The 21,178-nt window shown below is 40.5% G+C and overlaps 1 protein-coding gene across 6 annotated transcripts in view; it reads left to right on the forward strand.

The window, feature by feature from the left end:
• Nucleotides 1–21,178, forward strand: part of MACROD2 (mono-ADP ribosylhydrolase 2) — an 824,802-nt gene that overhangs the window by 767,411 nt on the left and 36,213 nt on the right. For all 6 annotated transcript variants that reach the window (XM_085054069.1, XM_085054070.1, XM_085054073.1 and 3 more), the window contains exons 12-14: nucleotides 8,676–8,738; nucleotides 11,675–11,740; nucleotides 20,957–21,034. In XM_085054069.1, coding sequence (XP_084910195.1) covers nucleotides 8,676–8,738; nucleotides 11,675–11,740; nucleotides 20,957–21,034 — 207 coding nt within the window. The remainder of the gene's footprint in view (nucleotides 1–8,675; nucleotides 8,739–11,674; nucleotides 11,741–20,956; nucleotides 21,035–21,178) is intronic.

Here is a 21,178-nt window from a genome sequence, read left to right on the forward strand (position 1 = left end):
AATTGTAAAGTGTCAGGTGAACAAAATATGTTTGATCCTAAATAAAACTGAGCACAACTTCAGTAGTTTCATAACACAATCTTAAGTGATTACACGGACAAAATGGCAGTACTTGTCACAGCATAGCAGCCATGACTTGGCACAAATATGACAGGCCACCCGTCCTCATCCTCCTTATTGTCACCAGGCAAAGGTAAACCATTTATACAAAAGCCTAGCAAAACAAAAATTTAAAATGTTGCTTGTTTCTCTTACCTACTTCCCCACGTGTTCTCCTGTATATGGTGAACAGTATGGTGTGTGCAATGAATTTTTCCCATAGTGGGAGAAGCAAAACTGTTTGCCCTTTCCTCCTTCATGGGATTTCTCAGATATAAAACAGAGCCTGCCCAGGAGCTGCCCCATCCATTCCCACCATGGTCTGTGTGAGATCAATACTGTATCAAAGATGACTTACACATCTAGTAACAGCAGCACAAAGGCCTGCTTTTTCTCTTTCTACAGCAGAAAAATAATCAATCCATGCAGCAAAAGCCATTTCCTTGCCCTGCTTCAAGGGATGTGAAGACAGAACTGGGGCTCTGGAATTTTTCTCACTGCAGCTTCTCTCATAAGCTGCTCCCCATATGAATGACCAGATTCCTCCTGGTAGACTGATAGGCTGCTGGTCTCCCAGGATCACCTGTGCAAGGAGAAGGTCTGTTGGAGTTGTTTGTCCATGATGAACTTTGTCTGCTTTCCATTCACTTAGGGGGAAGGAGAACAGGCTGATGAATAAGACAAAACACAAAGGTCAAAATGAATACAAATCACCTTTAACAGAGTTGATAGAGTTGATTCCTTTGCCTGATGGGGTCATCACAGCTTGGCCTCTTGGCTTTCAAAGGCATCATCCCATGTCTGAATGTTGTGTTAGAAATCCAGGCTCACCACCTCCAGGCTCACCACCTGACCTGGTGGATGCTCTGTCCATGAGAGATGTCAGTCTGGTGAGTGAAGCACACAGCAGAAATGAGGCAAAATAAAACTCCACCTCAGCAACTCATTGCTCATGCAGGTCACGGCCATTCAGTAGGATTCTCACCAAGAGGGAGAATCACTCACCCTGGCTCCTCATCCCTTCTCCCAAAAAAGCTTCTATGAAATGGCAAAAAGTGCATAGTCGTGGGACTAGACAATAAACTTCTGCTTATGGCTTAATCCTCTAATGGTGAGATTAACATAAGGCTTCCCCTTCCTGCTTCTCCTGTATATGCCATGAATTTTGCAGCTGTGCTTCCCACTTGCTATCTTCATGGGGAGGGATCTAGTGCATGCCCCCACCATAGTCCATGCACTTGGCTTGTGCTGCAGCCCTCCAAGGTGGGCTCAATCCTCTCTGGAGCTCGTGGAATGCACACAGTAGCTGCACTTTCTTATTACACATAGATGTCCTAAGCATCTCTTCTGAGGGTCTTCCAACACTGTACAGCTCTGCTTGTCTCTCTCTTTAAGGCATGAATTAATATTATCTAGATTTGACTTCTGATCAGTTTTAATATGTTCTGCAGTTTATAGCAAGTGGTTCTTTTATCACTTGACAAATTGTGCTACACTCCTACTTTGCATCCCACAGGGCAGTCAGAGTCCACAGTAAATTTCTGCTCCAATCGTAATCTACTTAAAATGAACATCAAGACACATAATTATAATTCAAAAAACACAGTCACTTATTCAGCCTTAAAAGTGCTGCTTCTTATTAAGATAGCTTAGAACTGACTGTCTTCTTTTTGCCACCAAACCTAATCCTTTAATAAAGTGTTAAATGAAGATAAAGTACTACAGAAGAAATTCACTGGGAAGTTTGTGTATCAAACACGTCTGTGAGACATTTCACCTTAATGCAGATGGGTTATATTTAAAGAGGAGCTATTAACCTCCATCCACTGTGGTTGATAGCTTCTCTTTTTGCTTCTGTTTTGAAGTCCACCATCTGTCTTGACTGATTACAGCTTTCAGAGTATTAGGTGATCACCTTGCACTTAGCCAGGGGGAAAATAGGATGTTATCTGTATTTTCAGTTGTATTTTCTCTCTCTGAGCAATCATTTCTTAGAAGATTCTTTTCATCGGTGAAGTGGCTTCTGCTGTTCCATTAAATTGCCATGCAGTGGTTACACAAGGCAGCTTGGAAAACACAGCTCATTTCAGCCTCTGCAGGTGATGTGCAGTCCTGTTGTGTTGGCCATTTACCCATTTGGGTTTCTTTTAGCAACCCACTGTCCATCTGTGTAACCACACCAGGCAAACACTTGCAGTTCCTGTTTTCGCCCTAAATGCTTCAGAGTGGATTGTCTTCCTTCTGAGATGAGCTAAGGTGCAAAACACTGAGTTACTGGAGGGACTAATGCAGTGTTGTCAGAGGGGAATTCTGCACAGTGACACACACCAAGGCACCTGCAGGGGAGTCATCTGTCAAGGAATTCACTGCTCATTTCTAAGCATGATGTGAATAACAGTAAACCACTACAACTGTTTGGGTCCAGTGCAGGAGATGGGGCTGGTCCCTTCGTTCTGAAATACTGATGCAAAATAATCCATGGTTTTCTTTGCATTTTGTGCAGTTTTTTATGAGTGTAGTCTTCTCTCTGGCTTCTCTGTCTGTTTCTTCAATTTGTGAAAAATCAAAATAGGTCTCAAGTTTTATTTTGGAATAGGAAAAAAGCCACGTGGATGTCACTTGTGGTGTGTAGTTAGACCTCAGACACCTTGTAAAAGTATGAACAAAGAGTAAATTGATTTAGTAATTATAAAACTTGTGGTTTTATTTTGCACTTGCACTCATGTGGTCCTTTTGTTTCTCAGTCTCTTGGACAGGACTGATTGTAGGGCCAGAAGTCAGGGCTTCTCTGTACTCTCTGAACTCTGCATCAATGCACAGGAGCAATTTCTGTCCCTTTTATACACTAGTGATAATACAGTGCAGCACAGGGTGTGTATTTTTGCATCAAAATGCAAATTCTACCTTCGTCCTCTGCACAGACTACCTGTGACATCTAGAGTGTGATATTCACCCATATTGGGGTTGGGTTGGTCGGCTCAAGCTTCCAGGAGGTGTCTCCCTTCCTTTGTTTTGCACAGTCACAGGAATAGCTCTGCCCAGCCTCTTGGGCAATGAAATGTTCCATGTAGGTTGCCCAGCACCTGCACTGCACAATCTGAGCCAAAGGAGAGCTACCCCAGTGACGACCCAGGTGAGCACAATGTTCCCAGCAGCACGGTGAGACAAACTGCCGTGCTCCTGTCTCCCCAGGACTTCATTTGGTGCTGGAGCTGTTGTCCCATGTTTCCCCCCAGCCAGGAGAGGTATGATGAAGCTGAATTAGCTGTCTTGTGATCCACAGAGGAGTGAAGCAAGGGGAGTATGCATGGTGACTTCCTCTTGTATTTCTCAGGATGTTAAATCGGTGAAATGCAATAATTTTATTTTTAACCCCTGAGATAAGCCACAGTTTTCTCTTTCTTTTCCCACACTCCTGGACAAAATGCTGCATGGAAATAAAACCCTGTTATTTATTGGGCTGACAGCTTCAGTGGCCTGGGTGCATTAGCAGTGGCATGTTCAGGGCTGTGTCTGCAGCACAGTGATTTGTTGAACAGTACAGAGTCTCATAACTCTGTTCAACAATTACCACAGATAAATTGTCACTAACCCAGCTTAAAATTTACCCCAAAGGGGTTATATACAAGTGGTGATTAAAACTGACCTAAATCATAATTTAATTAAAAGAAATTAAAATGCAAACTGAAAATGCTCCACAACCTCAGGCCACCACCCTAATGATTCGCTTTAATCTGTTTGTAGTTCTGCAATAATGGTCTTTGTGTGTGCTTCTTGGTTTATGTCTGATGCTATTTTGCCCCTGGAATAGTTTGAAAATGGTTGCAGGATGTATGATTTCAAGTGTCTATATGGTTATACACATGCTTTCTTCTCACATTTTAGGAGTTTCACTGAAGACAGCATATCTACTCATGTGCAGAATGCAGATCAAGGCCTATATTTTTCATTTTCTCATTAATTAGTTTCTCTGCTATACAATAAGGGCCTTCATGTCATTAGTGGGATTACTGTGGCAGTATTTTTGTGCTGTAAGAAAGATAATTCAAAGCTGGCAGAAATCTTGTCTGCTGGATTTTCTTTGTAATTGTGTTTGTTATCCAAGAAAGAAGCACAGGTCAGACCAGTGGAGAGATGCCACAGTCAGTGGCCATGTGGAGAAGCAGAGGATGCTCCTGGCAGAGCCATGCAGAGATGTAACAAGATCAAACCTGCTGTTCCAGGATGTGCTACCTGCACAACTAAGATGAGAGTGTCAGGTGTTGGCCCTTTGTCACTTTTATTTCTGTCCTGGGAAGGAGGAGGAGGAGGTGGTTTGAAGAAACTTTATTCTGAGTATTGACACCCCATGGATGATATAAATACAGCTTTCTCAGTAGTGAAAACAATTTTATTGTTAATAGCCTCTGTGTTCAGGAGTTGGATTTAATGATCCTTGTGGATCCTTTCCAGATTAGGATATTCTGTGATTCTGCATTGGAGGGGTAGAAATGGACTGGTTTGTACTGATTATGCAGGATTTCTTCCTTTAAATAAAAAAATATACAGTATCTGTGATTCTGTTTTCTTCTGAAAAATGTCTTTTTGCCCCAGTTTTGGGGCATTGACTTTAGCCTCAGCTCTAAGTATGTTGTCAGCTGCTCCTGAAGAAAGGTGCTGCTGAAGAGGAGTTGGTGTGGGAGCAGACCTAGCACTTCCTCAGCTCTGAAATGGGAAAAGCCAAGATGCCAGCAGGCTATTAATACTTCTGACTTGTTATGTTTGTCACAAGAACAGTGGAAGATGTAAAAAGCCACATGCTTCCAGGTGCATGTAAAGAAAATGTAAAGAATATTAAAACCTGCTCCAAGAGTTTGTCCCCTGACCTTTCAGGAGGATCTTGTCCCAGCCCTCTCCTGTCTGGCAGCTGGCTTATTATTCATCATATTCTCTCCTTCATTTGGGGGTGCCACAGCAGCTGGCACCTCACTGGGCATGCTGAATGCCTCTCCATACAAAAAGTGGGCAGGCACTCCTGGAGAATCCTCTTGTCTGGTGGAGTCAGAAGTGCCACTTGCTCTGCCAGCTTGCTGAGCATGCTGATTGATCCTTGTTTAGCCTCTTTTTCACCAAATACATCATTTGGGGAAGGCACATGGGTTTTCTTGAGGACCTCAAAGAAAATGCCGATGGGAGACAGCAAGGACCTATCAGACAGGAGTCAGCTTGGCAAGAGAAAGCAGAATATATGGGCAGAAGTGGTTATTTAGTGTCTGATGTACTTATTTGGGTTGTATGGTGCTTCTGTAATCCTCAAACTCCTATTTTTTTCAACCAACTGTCAGGCCAGGGGGAAAAGAAACAGCTGTTCCCATTTGTCTTGTGATGTGGCTCAAAATCATTTACATTTTTTGGCCTAAAATGGTACGACATGTCATTTGCCACTTTTTGTATCTCCTTTGGAGTGAGTGACAGATTGCTGCTCAAGTGTAATAGAAAAGCAAATATTGTGAGGACAGCTTTCACCTAAAGGAAATGCAATCACTGATGGCTGCAGTAGTGGGAATAGAAGGCTGGCAGATACTGTAGAAGCCATCCAGTGGAAAAGACATTTTTATTATAAATAGTGTCATGGGGAAGGCTCAAGAAAAATGCACTGGCTCTGGCTTTTCTGCCTGGAGAAAAGGAGAGCCAGGGGTGAATAAAAATATGGTGGAGAAATTGGCTCACTACTCTTGTAAAATGCATTTCCAGCTCTTTGCCTTGAGCTAGTGCTCCTTAAAGCATTTTCATTTGCTCTGCACCCAGTTCCACTGGAGAGCAATAACTGCAGAAAAGACTCTTTATCAGTCAAAGACACTCAGTGAGAGACTCATTAGCAGTGTTTTTTAAAAGTGAAAAAAACCTGTTTGCCAAAGATTTTGGGATTAGTCACTTCTCCACTCTACAGTTTGCTTTCTGATCAGTGTATTCATGCTCTGCTTCCTCCCTTTCTCACGAGATAAATAGATACTCCAGGTCAGGCAGAGCTTAACCACTCCTTCTGCAAGTCATGTACTTGGGCATCAATTGTCTAGTCTTAATTTTTAGCATTTTCTTTTTTTGTGCCAAAGTCACTTGCCAGGCACAACACTTACTTTCAGCACACTGATGGAGATGAATTTTCAGGTCATGATCTAATCAGTCTGTTGGCTCAGAGTACAAGACGTGAAGTTTCTGCTTTAAGTCTTTTACATTTTTAGTTCTAAAGGAACACAATGAAGTGAAAACATGTTGAGAATCCTGTAATTATTGTTCTATTAGACCAGTTCTGAACAGTGACTGTCCAGTGAAATAATACATTTAGGATTGATAAAATGTGGTTTATCTGATAATCTGCTGAACCAGATGATCTTTTAAACTTTCACAGTTTAAGTTTTCTCAAAGTGACTTAAGCAAGAGACATATTTCCTTGGCAATAAACATGAATGAACCTTCAAAATACCTGGTTTTAATCAAATAAGGCATGGTTCAACTCCTACTAATGGATGTAGAAACAAGTATCATGTGGAAATGGAGCTTTAAATTGTGAATGCAGTAAGGTAATAGCCAAAATGATTTTCAGTGATATATTGGTAGTTACCATTTTGCGTGACCTGCTTTTTCTGGATGTACAGTCTTTCTGCATAGACTGAAACACGTTGCACTTCACCATAATGAAACCCTTGAAGCTTTGGCTCAGCTCGTTTCACGGTGATGCAATAATCTCTTTGGGTCTGACCTAATGGTGAGATTTTTCCAGTGCTGCTGCACTGCTGTGTTGCAGGATTGTCTTTATTTATGTATTGCTTGCTGCATAGCTTGATGGTGCCAAGCCTGTGTTTTAAGGGAAAAGGGGTGGGGGAGAGGAAAGTTTATTCTCTAGTGTAGCTAACTTTCTATTTTGCATGTGGTCTTCCTGTTGTGTGTGGACAGACAGAATGGTGACTTTGAAAACAGTATCTTTTGATTTTAAGTCACGGAAAGAAAAACCCTGCAGGTTTTGTCACGCCGTTGTGGTCATCCATATAATGCCATTTTTTACAGGTTAGAGCTCACTAATCTGCTAAGAAATCACTAGAGCAAGTCATCCATTAAGGTTAGAATTCGTACAAGGAGGGCAGGGAGCCCAAGTCCCTGCTGGTGGCTCTCAGCTGCACCCTGCCCACCTCTCTTCTCCCAGGTGAGAGGTGTCAAGCTCCTGCTCCATCTCCTCTCCTCCTGAGAGCAGCTCTGTACAGGGCCAGCCTCGGAAATAATTCTCCACTAGTCCCATCTGCTGGATGCCTGGAAGAATTGCCTGCTGGAAAGAGGGAAAGCATCATACCTCAGCCTTGAAGTACCAGCCGGATGCAGAGTGCCACCAGATGTACATCTGCCTGTGGAAAACACATGCTCTCTCTGTTTGCCTTCCATCCACCTAATCACATTTGGACTACTGCTGGTCCCTTCACCAGGTTCCACGTGTTCAGTAAAAGCAAGGAGGCTGACTCGAGGAGCTTTAGCTGTGTTGCTTTAGAGAGGCTGTAATCAGAAAACCCAGGAGCCAACGAAGATCACAGCAAAAAAAAAAAAGTGTGTCATTACCAAGCCATTTTCAGACCTGGGAATGAATTTCCTTTCTCCCAAAGTATATGCTCAGCAGTCAGCTTTTCAAACACCTCATCAAGGCTGGTACTCAGCTGTTCTTGTGGTGCTGCAAAGAAGGGAGCATGGCCATGGCATCCAATCCTGCATGCAGCATGGCAGCCTCTCGTGGTATTATGAAGCTAAAAGAGCCTTTTCCATCCCTGAAAATAGAGAATCCCTGATATATTTCTAATCAGGGCAAGCAAAGTATAAGAAATGCATAGACATTTTCCAGGGCATTGCCTGTTCTCAGTGGTTATTCGCTGTTTGGTACCTGCCTTCGGAAAGGGAGCTGGAGGGTAGAAAATGGATAATGAATATGAAGTAGTGGAGAAAATTGGGAATGAATGTGAATGTGAAAAGGGGGAAAATTCATTCAGTCCTAGCAGTCTTACTTTGGTTTGCTAGGTAAAAGAGGAAGAAGGAGCTGCTCTCTTCATTTGTGATGCTTTTTTATACTTTTTGTTAAGTGGCATTGTGGCTTTTGCTTTAAAATTCAATTCAGTTGATTCTTACCTTCCACGTGTATTGAAGTAAGTTCTGCAGGTCAGAAACACAGCCACTTCAAGGATTCTGTTGAAGTGTTACTGGAGGAAAATAATCCTAGGAAAATAACTCTTTATAAAATACGTAGAAGTTCAAGCAACAGTTTCATTTATTGCAGACAGTGTTTAGGGAAACATCCCTTTATTTCATATCATCATTTCCAGTGAGCCTATTGAGATAAAATTTATAATCCTCATCTTGAGATATAAAAACATGACTGGTTTAAATGGAGCTGGTCCTGTTGGCAGGTTTTTTCAGCTTACCTTTACACCTCTCCTTTTTTATCATAGCACTTCACTGTAAGTTAGCAGTTTGTGCTAAATTGGTTCCAATTAATATTGCACTGCTCCTGTTACCAATAAAAAGATGCATTATAAATAATTTTTATGTGTTTTTCTCCATAGGTGGTAATGGCACAGTGGATAAGCAAAACACTGATGAAAGCAAGACCCAGAGCCAAGAAGCAGGTTTGTGCCCAGCTCCTTAAAGGTTTTATCCACCTTGGTGAGCAATAACCTTAGTCAGTGCTGTTGTAAGGGCAGTGTTTGTACATTTTCACCAGATTAGCTCAGGTCTTGAGCAATTCTCCAATTAGAGACTGAATCTTCATTCATTAGAGATGAATGTGTAGCAGTGCAGGAATGCAGACCCCTCTCCAGCTCACCAGCTCTGTGTTCTCCCTTTAAGGTGCCTAATCTAGCTAATCCTCTCACAAGGAAGAAATAATTTTTTTCCCCTCTGCATAGAATAGAAATGAGGGAAAAGAAATTTGGGGAAGGAGGAAGCAGGCAGTAGGCTCCTTCTGATGAAAACTCAATTCCTGATGATTTTAAAGGGTATTTTCAAGTTTTAAAAAATTGTGTGCACAAGACTCGGCGGTTATGAAGATTTAAATCCATAGAGAAAAACATTGCATATGCTGTGAGTGAATGGCAGAGTTCACAAACAATGGGTTTTACAATTGACATGTTTATAAATGATAGTGAGTTCAGTATGTTGGAATGCAGTGTCACTGTGTGCTCACAAAAGCTCTTCCTTTTTTTTCTCTTTATGGTTGCTTTTCTCATTTGGCTGGAGTTTTTTTTCTCATTGTAGTGCAGAATGTTCCATAAACATATTTAAACCAGACAGAATGAAATAGTTTCCTTTGGAATTTTCTTTTTAATCAAAATTCAATGTGGAGAAATTGAGCTGAAGGTGGCCAGTCAGCAAACACAGCACATACATTTAGAAGGCCTGGATTCCTGACTTACCTGATTTGCTTCCTGCATTGTGGTAATGAGAAATCTGTAGGATGAGTGTCCTCCTTTTCACCCTGTGCATTGGCCACTGTGTAGGTGGAAGGGCAGCTTTCCTCCCTGCCCTCCACAGCTCACTCTTCTGTAACTGAGTGTTAGCATCTGATACTGTCTGCAGGTGCTTGAAGTCCTTCTGTGTTTCATGTCCTTTTTATCACCTCTTCTGTATGTCCTCGCGCAGGGCAGGCAGTGGGAGGTGAAGCCAGAGGCACATAGTATTGCTGAATAAAATAGATTCCCATGGACCTCAGCACAATTTATCCTCCCCAAGATAAGTGCACAGTGGTATTTTGTGAGTGCTGGAGGGCAGCCACGTTTCCTTCCCTGGGTTTTTCACTTTCATGCTAGCTGTATTTTAAACAGGCAAAGGCGGGCAGGGAGAAAAATGAGTTATTCTGGGTGAACTGAGATTCTGTTTGGAATCTCAGACTAGACTGGGACATGTTTTTTTTCCAAGCAATTTTGAGCTTTTAACTGTACCAAGTACTGCTTGATTGCTAGCTCACCTAAGGGCTAATACTGGCTGGAGCTCCTGGCTCCAGTGCAGAGGTTCCTGTGAAATCTGGTTATATCCTCTGCAGATGCCCAACACAGCCCACTGTGCCTGTCAGTGCTAGCCCCTCTGATGGCGTGTGTTTTTTCAGTTTGATTGAATAAAATACTCTTTCTTCCCCAAGAGAATGAAGGAGTATTTATCTCTTGGAACTACTGCTTTGCTACTGTAGGTGTTTTAGACACACTGTGCTTTTCCCAAAACTGTTGTTATGACTTGTTGCAAAACGAGCTGTCAGAGCTGGTTTATCAGAGCTGTGATGTACATTCTTTTGCTATTTCGTGTTGGTAGTCACGTTTCATTATTCTCATGGAGAGTGTCAAAGAAAAGATCCAGACATTTGAGGTGCCAGATCTAGAAAGTGTCATACTTTAGGAACACAATTTAGGTACATGCCTAAAGATAGCTAAATAGCTACATTTCTAAACACTGTGAGTGTTGCTGTTAGGAGCAATTCCATCGAGTGTTGAAGTTCTTATTTGTATTATTGAAACCAAAAAGGCATAAACTTCCTCTGTGTGGGACAAAACATATACTTACATATTGTGAAAGAAAATACAGGACAAAAAATGGATGCTCTATTCTTACCTAGTCCATTGCATAATTTGTATATTCTCATTATACTGAAAAATACCATGATATTATAGAGAAAAGTATATATTATAAAGAAAACTATAGCAGTGGAAAAAGCAGTAATAGTCTGAAAAGACTGGAAATTTTCAACTGTGGGGTTGTTTTTTTTAAAGTCTGGCCTCCAGTCTGCCATCAATGAGCCTCACAGTTAACACATGGAAAAACAACAGGGCTCTTGTTTCAATCTAGTTAAAAGTACAAGATAAGTGAAAAAAATTGTCAGAATCATCAGAGACAAGTCTTTTGAAATAAATGAAAGTCTAGAAATTCTTTGAAAGACTTAGAAAGTCTTTGAAAACAAAAGCTTATAAAGATTTTAGAACTATAAAAATTAGCAAGAAAAAGCCACAGTGAAAAAGCAACAGTGAAAGTTAAAACATTTTATCAAGTTTGGGTACCAGTTTTATCTATTAACTACAATACCTGTGTGCTCTACCATTAAAAAACTCCAGGCCACAGATTTTTAGGTACTTGCTAATTTCAGGCCTGATTCATGAAAGCTTCTATTTTCAGGAAAGCATTTGCACTTACCTAATCATTTGGATTCCAATGGGATCCATGGACACGACTCAAGTTAGGAATGACTTAATTGTTTTTTTCTCCAAATACGTGGATTAAATGAATCAAAGGAGCCTCAGAGCAAATAGAACACCAGCCTACCCATTAAACCAGTAGCTGTTACTCTCTCTGTATTATGAGAAATTGAAATACAGACTTGATCTGGCTGTATTGGAATGTTAGTTTGCATCTTGAAAGACAATCAGACCAGTAATAGCCAATGAATGGGTGGAAGCCCAGTAAATGAAATTCAGGTCTAATATCTTGTCTCAGTAAGGTGCAACACTTCTTTTTCAGTGAAGTGGTTCATCAGTTTTCTATTTAATGAATAATTTCTCTTTCATTTCCTTTGTCCTTACAGATGAAACAAAACCTTCAGCTGTAGCCAGCCTACCATCAGAAGACACTGAGCTGAGTGAAAATAAAGGTACCTATTGGAAATTGTGTTTTGAAATATCCCAAGAGGACATTGCATGAAACAATTTTTTTCCTTTGTGTGGAAATTGCCAAAATACGGAAATACGTAAATGCTTGGATGGATTTTCATTTACGAAAACCTTTGTAATGAAATCCTTGGCACCAACTGTTAGCTGGTAGGAGAGATGCCTTGAATTTCTAAGTCCCCTTGTTGAGGAGTCAATACTCAAATATCTTATCTGACATATCCAAAATAAGCCCAAAGCTTGGGCTCACTGGGGTGACTCACAGACCCAGTTAAATGTGCACATCTATCTCTGCAATATCTGCTCCCTGCTTAGTGCTCTCCTGATGTGGGAAAAGAAAAACACAATAGCTATAAACACATCAGGAGGAGACAGGAGGAGATGAAGTCATCATGGAGAGGCAGAAAGTAATGTTTATCTTGTGCAGACTGTGCTGGGCACTCAGATCATTTAGTTTGTGATAAATATTTAAAGGTGTCACAGGGCCAAATGACAGGGAGTTTAGGAAACAAGAGAGATGATCTAATTTAAATGTTTCAAGCTGAGATTTTTCCTGTGGAGTTGTTGGTTTACCAGCAAATAGGAACCAGTGCCCAGCTGTACTTTTTTTTTATATTCCTGTGGTAATCATGCTTATTAATTGCTTGTGCTGGTCTACATTTTTTAGCATTTTTGTGGGAGTATGTCAGGAAAACATCTGGGTGATACACAAAATGTTCACTACTGGTAATCCAAAACAGGAGTTATGCTATCTATAATAAACACAATCCATCAGCATAACCTTCAAGGAAGATTAATTGACAATTTTTCTGCATTTTAATGAGATAACATAATTATTAACATCCATTAACTTATTTATTTTAAAAGATTTAATGTTTAATTCAGCATTGCTACTTGACTCTCTTCTCATTTTTCTAGATAAGTGTGATGTGATGGGGTGTGAGACACTGCCCCTTTCTTCCAAAGCCACGTGCTGGAGATAATACTTACCTAATTATGAGTTCAAAGCCTTGTGCAGATTGATTTCAGTGCTCTTTTAACTGATTGATTGACCCTGCAAAGCGAAAAATAGCCCACAAACCTCTGCTGCAGCACTGGCTTTTGCTTTTTGATACATCACAACCTGAAGTTGTGGCAAGGCTAGTGGAAAGCAAAACTACTGACAGATTCAATCCCAGCCTGGTTGGTGATTGCCTGGCATTAACTTGTTTTGTTTTGATGACAATTTGCCTGTTTATGTATTCTGTATATTGAAGATTCCCCATTAGATAGGATGTTTGTGTGTTTCACAGGGTGAGGGTCACAGTGAGGCTTTGGGGTTGGGTTTTCCTTTTCTGCCTGCAGTCAGCTGAAGACACCAGGAAATTGGTGTTGCTTTGAGTGCTTGTTCCCAACTAAGAAGTTGACTGTCTTGTGATATGCTGCTCAGGGTGTAAACCCTCCAGGTTATTATGCTGTTTTATTAGTAATCTCTTCTCTGGTAAGAAATCATCTTTGTGGGTTAAGTCTCACGTTTCATGCAATGCATTAATAGTATATCTAGTGTTTTCCCCTCTTCTTTTGAGAGGCTGATGGAAGAGGTAGTGCCCTGAGAGAGCCAAAGTGCATTATCTCTTTGATGTCCCACCTCTCCTCAGAAGTAAGATGGAAAGCATCTGGTAGGGAGAAAGGAGTGAGACAGACTCTCATGGGTTTTGTTTGCAAAACTGTACAAGTTAAAAAAACAAACAAACAAAAAAAAAAACCACCAAAAAAAAAGGTGGGTTTGGATTTGCTTGCTAGCTTTTTAAAGGAAACAAGAATTTTGAACAGTGAGGCCATCATGCACCAGGCCATGGTTTTAATCCTTATTTTCATGGGTAGATTTTCAGCTTTGCAGGTTTTTACTGTGAGGGTGCTGAGGCATTGGCAGAGGTTGCCCAGAGAAGCTGTGGCTGCCCCATCCCCAGAAGTGTTCAAGGCCAGGTTGGACAGGGCTTTCAGCAACCTGGGACAGTGGAAGGTGTCCCTGCTGGGGAGTTGAAATGAAATTATCTTCAAAATCCCTTCCAACCCAAATCACTCCATGATTCTTTAATGATTCTATGATTTTAGATTTTGAAGTTTTTTTAAATTAATATTAATGTTACAAAGAACATGCTACTTCTTGGGCAATGGCACTTCTACAAAATCCTGGCATTTCTGCAAACACCTGCTGCTCCCAAAATAAATTCCAACCTTCAAATTGTTTGCCCACTGAGTTAACATGGCTAAAACCTCTAGGTTCTGGAACATACTCATTTCTGTAGTTTATCTTCAACCAAATGAACAGGACATCAAGCATTTAGAGAAATTATGTTTTCCCAGTCTTTCCACCTAATTACTGTGGAAGATTTGTGGCAAACAAGTCTAGCTGCATATTCCCTAAATGCATAGTTTAAACCACTCAGAATGGGAGGTTTCCTGCTATGAAAGTAAAAATCTTTTAAATGTCAGCTCACTTGTGAGTGCACCAAAACAAGTATTTTGAGTCCAATTAGGGTTGACTAGAAGTTTTTGTGCTTTTTTTTCCCCCTCATATTTCTGGGATTAGAATATAGCCAACACCTTGACACAGTTATTTATTGCTCTAAAATGTGGTGATACTCAAAACAGAGCATATCCATCTCTGCTACCGTGAAGATCTAGTATTTTTGTTGTGCTTCCCTTTTATGGTTTTTTTTTAAAGAAAAGGGGGAGGATGAAAGGGATTTTTGTTAAAAGAGTGTGGGACAGTGCAGGAATTAGGTTTTGAGATGCTCTGATTAAAATGAAAACCTCCTGTGAGATTACAGATCTCAAATTAATGTAAAAGTATATCTCTTCTGTTACCATAGAAGAGGTACTGTCCAGGAAAAAAAGTCCACACAGATCCAGTTTGCACATGGCCTTTGAGAAAACTGAATTTTTTGAATGTTCATCTCCCTACAGGAAAAAAAAAAAGGGGAGAACAGTGATATTTCAAGAATAGCAGGATTTTTGATGTAACACTGATGTAACACTGTAACCTCTTATTCCAGTCTGTGCCAAGTTTCTCTTCCCACTGCCCGCAAAGAACTGCTGCAATTTTACCCTTAAAAACTAGGAAGAGATCCTTCTTCCTATCAAGTGTAAGGGCAGAACAGAGTGACTGAAGTCATTCAGCTTTATGCAGCAGATACAGGCCTACAAACTCATTTTAAATTGACTGTACAGTATGTATAGATGGGATTGAACCTGGGAGTATTTTCTGTGAAAGGGAGAATATACACACATATGTATGCCTGCACATGTGTTTGTGTGACAGAGAGTGTTCTGCATCTTCATCTCATGCCTCTTCTACCAATTACTTCTTAACCCACTTTAATTATCAGACTTTCTGGCAGGAAAATGCAAAAAAGGAATGGATTTCGTACAGGTGAAGCAAAACTCCCTACTATGCAAAGTTTCGGTGCACAATACATTGATTATAATTCATTAGCACTTAATAAGAACTGAGTTTATGTTTGAAGGTCAACTAAATTAAATCACAGACTAATTAATTTTAAAAATAAAGTCGTGATTAATTATTTCCAGGTGTTCACCAAACTCTGGGCTCCTGTGGGAGTGCCACTGAAAGCAAGTCACTATTTTTCTGCATTCTCTGAAATGGGGTCAGATTCAGTTGGCTGGAGGACTTGTGTCTTCAGAAACAGAATTAGCTCTATGATTTGGCTAGTGGTTAGCCCTAAAAATTCTCTTTGGGCAATGCAGAGGCCTGTAAGTATCCTGCCTGTAAAATGTAATGGGTATAAATTCCTTTTTGGCCAGCTGTAGCTCTCACTGTGGAAAAATCTTGATGTCCTAAAGACATGAATGATTGAGAAGGGATAAACTGAAAGATAGAGCATTTCAAATGCAGGGGAGCTGTGCAAATTGACATAAATTAGTCATTGGTAAGTGGGTGAAAAAGATTGACTGAAAGGCCAATATGTTCAGAAAGAGGTGTTTAAAATCAGCTCTTAGGTATATATTAAGACATCTAAATGAATGACCTGATTTTTAGAAGTGCTGAGCACTCAGCAGCTACCAATGAAATGTTTTTACTTCACCCTTGGGCTATGATTAGACCTAAAATTTCGGCCTGAAAAATTTCAATTATAGGTAAGTGGAAAAGAACCTGTTTTAATGGAAGATTTTCAACACCCTCAGCCATAGCTGTGGCTCTGCATGCCTACTACAGTGATAACATTTTTCTGTCCCTTGGTTAGAAGGATTCCTCTGGAAGCAAACTGGCTAACACAAGCTGGTTTGTGGGGTTTGGGTTCTTTTAACAAGAGACATCAGCACCACCATCCAACCAGCCACTCATTCTCTTTACAACTTCCACAAGGTTCACTTCGAGCTGTTCATCATGTGGGTTATTCACTTCTTCTTCACATTTCATCTGACCTAAGTTGTGATCCAGATGGGGTGCAGCCCCTGAACTACTCAGGAGATATTTCTGCTCTATCCTTCACCAGTAGTGGCATCTGCAACAGGGAACACTAATCTGCTTAGCTGCTTTATTTAAATCCTCCTTATTTTTAAATATTAGCTAACCTGGAGCCATCCAGCTGCACTCCCATCAGTCTGGTGTGACATGCTGCTCCTTTAATCTCCTCCCTCCAGTTCTTTCTCCTGGACAGCTTCTAACCAAGGCAGTCAGTTTTTTTCTCAGCCTTTTCCTTTCCCAGAGCCCTGCCCCTTATGGCAGCAGAAGGATGCCCACAGTTTTTATACCAGCTGTACCTGGAATTTCTCAGGTGCACAGAAGGTGAGGACAAAGGTGATGCCCTTCTGTCAGCTTGAAACACAAATGGGTGGGAGAAGTGTCTGGTGGAGCCCACCTGTAGAGATGAGCTGCTTGCTCTGTTACCTGAAAACTTGGTAAAATATCTCTATGAGTTGTTGCATCTTAAAAGGTCTGGTTTACCAAGCCGTTTAAACTTGGGCTCAAATAAATCCAATCTTTTACAAAGACACTTTCAAATGAAATCTCGGTGGATATAAAAATAACATTTTAATGTCAAAGCTCAAGAATCTCTCCCTAACTTCTCGTAAATCACCATTTTATAGTACTTCATTTTAACACATTTTCCTCGGTTTATGAGGTGAAAGAATACCCTAATCGTGTGGCAGCCTCCGTGCACACCATTACCTGTAATTTTAGATGTCTGCTTGATTTCTTTCCCTCTGGAAGTATTCCAGTCATTTATCACACTATCATGCTCAAAAAAAATAAAATGCACTGAACCTGTTTCTTTCCTAATGACCAACTTTTTCCCTCTTTAATCTTCTTTCAGCTCCCTAAAACATGGTGATTTATCTGTACTGTGTACAGGACCCAGGTGTTTTGCACATTAGAAACTACTCAGTAAATAAGCCATACAGAGAGTAGCTGGGGAAGTGAATTTTAAAAGATCATTAAAACCACTTAACATTCAGTTCTTACCATTTCCCCTCCTCCTTAGCTTTTGCAAAATTTTGTTTGAGCAGCGTTGCCTTATACAGTCAAAAGGAAAAATGAATGGCATGGAAAAGCATGGGGATTTATGCAGGATTTGGACAAAATAGTGTCTGATTATTGGCAGGAAGGATAGGATTGATAGTTTACTGCAAGATACATGCTTTTCTTGGAGAAATTGAATTCCCAGCATACCGTTGATATACTGGAGCAGTGAATATACTTGGGGAGTATTCTGATCAGTTTATTTAAAGCCTAAGTATTTTGTTCACAGGTTGTTAAAGACTGGGGCTAAACCCCAGGTGGGTTCAAGCATGCAGTCACACTTGTTTCAATAAAATGGGGTGGTGCAGAGACAAGCACTCCTGACATGGACACTGCCACTCCAGCCAGCAAGAAGGAGTTTTGGGAGAACTAAGGGATGCTCAGACTTCAATGAGCACTTCAGCTCCTGCTGTGCAGTAGATAAATGTGGCCTGTCTTTGGCTTATTTATGCAATTAAATATCATGTTTGGTTCATTCAAGTGTGATGTTAGGAAGTGTGCTCCAGTGTGGTATCAGAAACACAGATTATTTTTCAGTCCTGACTGGAGAAGTGTTTACCTTTAGAGTCCCAATTTGTAGTTACTCAAAGTAAATAGTGCCCAGTGTGTATGTTATCAAAATAAGCAATATTGTGCTGTAAAAAAACACCCTGGCTTGGGTTCTCTGATATGACTTAACAGATCATTAGCTGTGTTAGGAGCAGACTAACATTGCTTTTTGCCATTTTAAAAGATCACCTGAATAAGAGGTGAGCAAAGGCTTTAGGGGTGGCCAGAGCTCTTGTAGACCCTGGAATCATATAGGACTATAATACTGGGTTTATGCACAGTTGCACAAGGCTCCAAAGGGCTGAGTGAACACAGAGGATCAGCTGAGTCTGAGGAATACCACTTTCCTACTGAAAATTTGCACACAGAAAGTTGTGTCTCATCAGCATTTTTATTGATCACTGCCTTTGGTTTTGCATTTTCACTTTTGCATGGCACAGTTTTGCTTCATAAATCTAGGTTTATTCCTTTGCTTTATTTTAGTCTTGTTAATCCTAAAAGTAAATATGTCCTTGGGCCATTTGTCTTCAATATTTACATTTGAAAAGAAGGAACCTTTGACATGGTCTTGACCTTAAGGATTTTAGAACTCAGAATCTGCATGGTAACACCAATTAAGACAGGATCCTGCTGCTGGAATAAGAGTGCCAGAGTGTTACAGCTAGGCAGTAACTTCCCTCCATCATCTGTTATTTTCAGAGACATGCTTTGGGAAAAACATCTTCTGAAAAATTATCATTGCATATTGCCTGGGATGATTTGGAATTCAGTGCATTTCAATTGCTTTCTCAAACCCCAGAGCACAAGGACAACTGTTTATGAAAAAATGGAACTTTAACGCAAAATTACAATTCCTTAAGAATAAAGCCTATGGCACAGTCTGCCAGCTGTGCCAGTAGGTGGGAATAGTGACAACACCCCTTGCTCTGTGAAGCTCCACAACAACCAGCAGCATGATAGAGCAAATACCTCAGCCAAGCACAAGACTTCTTGAAATCCATTTGTTATCCCTGACCACAGCACGAAATTGTGCCTCTGATGCTGCAGGTTGATTTGTGCATGAAATCAGAGCCATTCCTCGTTCTGGAAGAAAAGGTGGCACCTGGGAACTGGGATTAAAGACACAGGTTTGGGAGCATGAAGTATTGTGCAGTAGGTGTGGGATAAGAGAGCTCTAAGGGAGTGATGGGGCAGAACTGCTTGTGCCTCCCCCTCCCAAAGCAGGTGATATCACACTTATCATCACTTTTGGCTGCTTGAAGGGCTGTGTTTGGGCCCTGGCATCACAGTACTCAAGGCAGAGCACTTCTGATTCCAGCTTTGCCAGTGCACTTCCTTTTCCAAGCATGCAGCTATATCATACAGAGAAAAATATTATTAATTTAGGGTATGGAGTTGCAGGTAGTACAAATCTTGGCTTGTCTGAAATCCCTGAAGCTGAAATCCCAAAAACTTCAGCAAAGCCAGAAGTTCTTTCAATATGTTTTAAGTTTGCTTGAAAAATTCCCTATAAAGTTTTTGTTTTATTCAGGTTTATACCAAGAGATCCTTCGACGGGATTTTGATTAAACTTGGAATTTGATAAAATTCTAATTTACTTTTGTTCCAAATCAGGCTGATAAGCGTAATCCTTTGAACCTCACTGTACAATATGGCATCCTAGTCTGAAAGACTGGTGCACTGGTCCACCTGAGAAGAGAGAGTAGCATCTTAAGTTCATAGTAGGGCAAAAAAAAAGTGCAGCAAGTTTAGCAAATTGTACATCAGTGAGTTATTCTACTTTCAAACTTGCATTTTTTAAACTTATTGTCATGCCACAAAAGAAGTAAGGAACTGTGCAGGTAATTAAATATTTGCCATGTGGGACTATTTGCAGTTAATTAAAGCCACACATTTTCAGCACATACCTTTCCTACAGATTATTACCTTTGGATCAGATGTTAACAACCCAGCTTTCTCACTTATCCATCAGAGATTATTTTTGGACAGTTTCAGGAACAGAGTTTTCCAGAGGCATCCTTGGGTATATTGTAAGATTTGCTCAGCTATATTGTAGAGAGGGACCTTCCAGAAGTTAAGCCATAAAAAGACTATCATAAGGTAACTTATTATCACATGCTGTAGATCTTTTAACACCATCACTTACTTTGCCCATCGAGCAGCATTTTAGGAAGCATCTGACATGGAAACACAAATACTGATGATCTGTTGCTGCTGTTATGACCCAGAGTGAAGTTATCCCTGTAGTTTGCAAACTGTCCAGTTAGATCAGCACTGGTTTTTAACAAGGCTCAAAGAGAGCTCTTTATCCAGGGAAATCTCTGTGTGATGAGGATGAGCAAAACTAAATCAAATGTCTGTGTTGCTGTATTACCTGAATGCTGTGGAGTTATGCATTATGCATTTCTCCATTCCCATGCAAAAACTAAGTGACTTGCCAGAAAATGCTGTTTCACACAACAAAATAATGTCCTGTATTTATGAAGATCCCAGATAGCACAGCAATTGGACTTTCTACCGTATTATTTAAGTCTTACTGTGCCACTGGTTCAGAGTATCATTTTGGGCAGTTCATTTTGATGGTCTGCCCCAAAAAAGAAAAGCACTCTCAGCCTCAGTAATAACCTTGGGAGTTCTGTCATCAAGTGATGTGAGGCTAGGATTTTCACAGGGGTTTATGGGATTTAATGTTTGTCAAGTTTCTGGAAATCCAGCCATGGAAAACTGTTATTCTAAATAAATTATAATCACTTTATTTATCAAGTAGGTGGTTTGTACTATTTCTCATAGATTTGTGCTGCTCCATTCATTAGAAATAAAACTCCTGGTAGCGCTGCTGATTATTCTTATGCCTCCTTCCTAGCCAGCTCCTTGTTTGAGGTCTGTACTGCAGGCAAAAAACTGCTCAATAGGGGTAGGGATTCTGAAATCAGTTTGAATAATTGAAACCCACGAGTATACTTCTGTAGTTCACAAGACTGTAGTTAAACAGATAGAAAATCGGTCAGAGTCTCAAAATGCCAAATATGAAGCTGGCACCTAAGGGCTACCTCTGACTCAAGTAACTACTTTTCCAGCATGAAAACTGCTTCAGGATTTATTTGTTTATTTGCTTTTTCCTCAGATTCCCTGAAAGACTCCAAAGGCACACAGGAGGGTGATTCAGTTCATCCTGTGGCATCTGAACAAGACCAAGCCAAAGGTAACGTTTTGTATAAAAAATTTTTAAGACAGAGATAATGAACAAGTGGGAAACTTTAGTTCTTCCAGTGTCAGCATCCAGTGGGGTTCAGCCTGACCTCTGCCATCTTAAGGAAATGCTGTAGGCTAGGAGAGGTGATGTGTC

The sequence above is a fragment of the Lichenostomus cassidix genome, chromosome 3 (genome assembly GCF_008360975.1).
Source record: "Lichenostomus cassidix isolate B80296 chromosome 3, HeHo_3.0, whole genome shotgun sequence".
NCBI lineage: Eukaryota > Metazoa > Chordata > Aves > Passeriformes > Meliphagidae > Lichenostomus > Lichenostomus cassidix.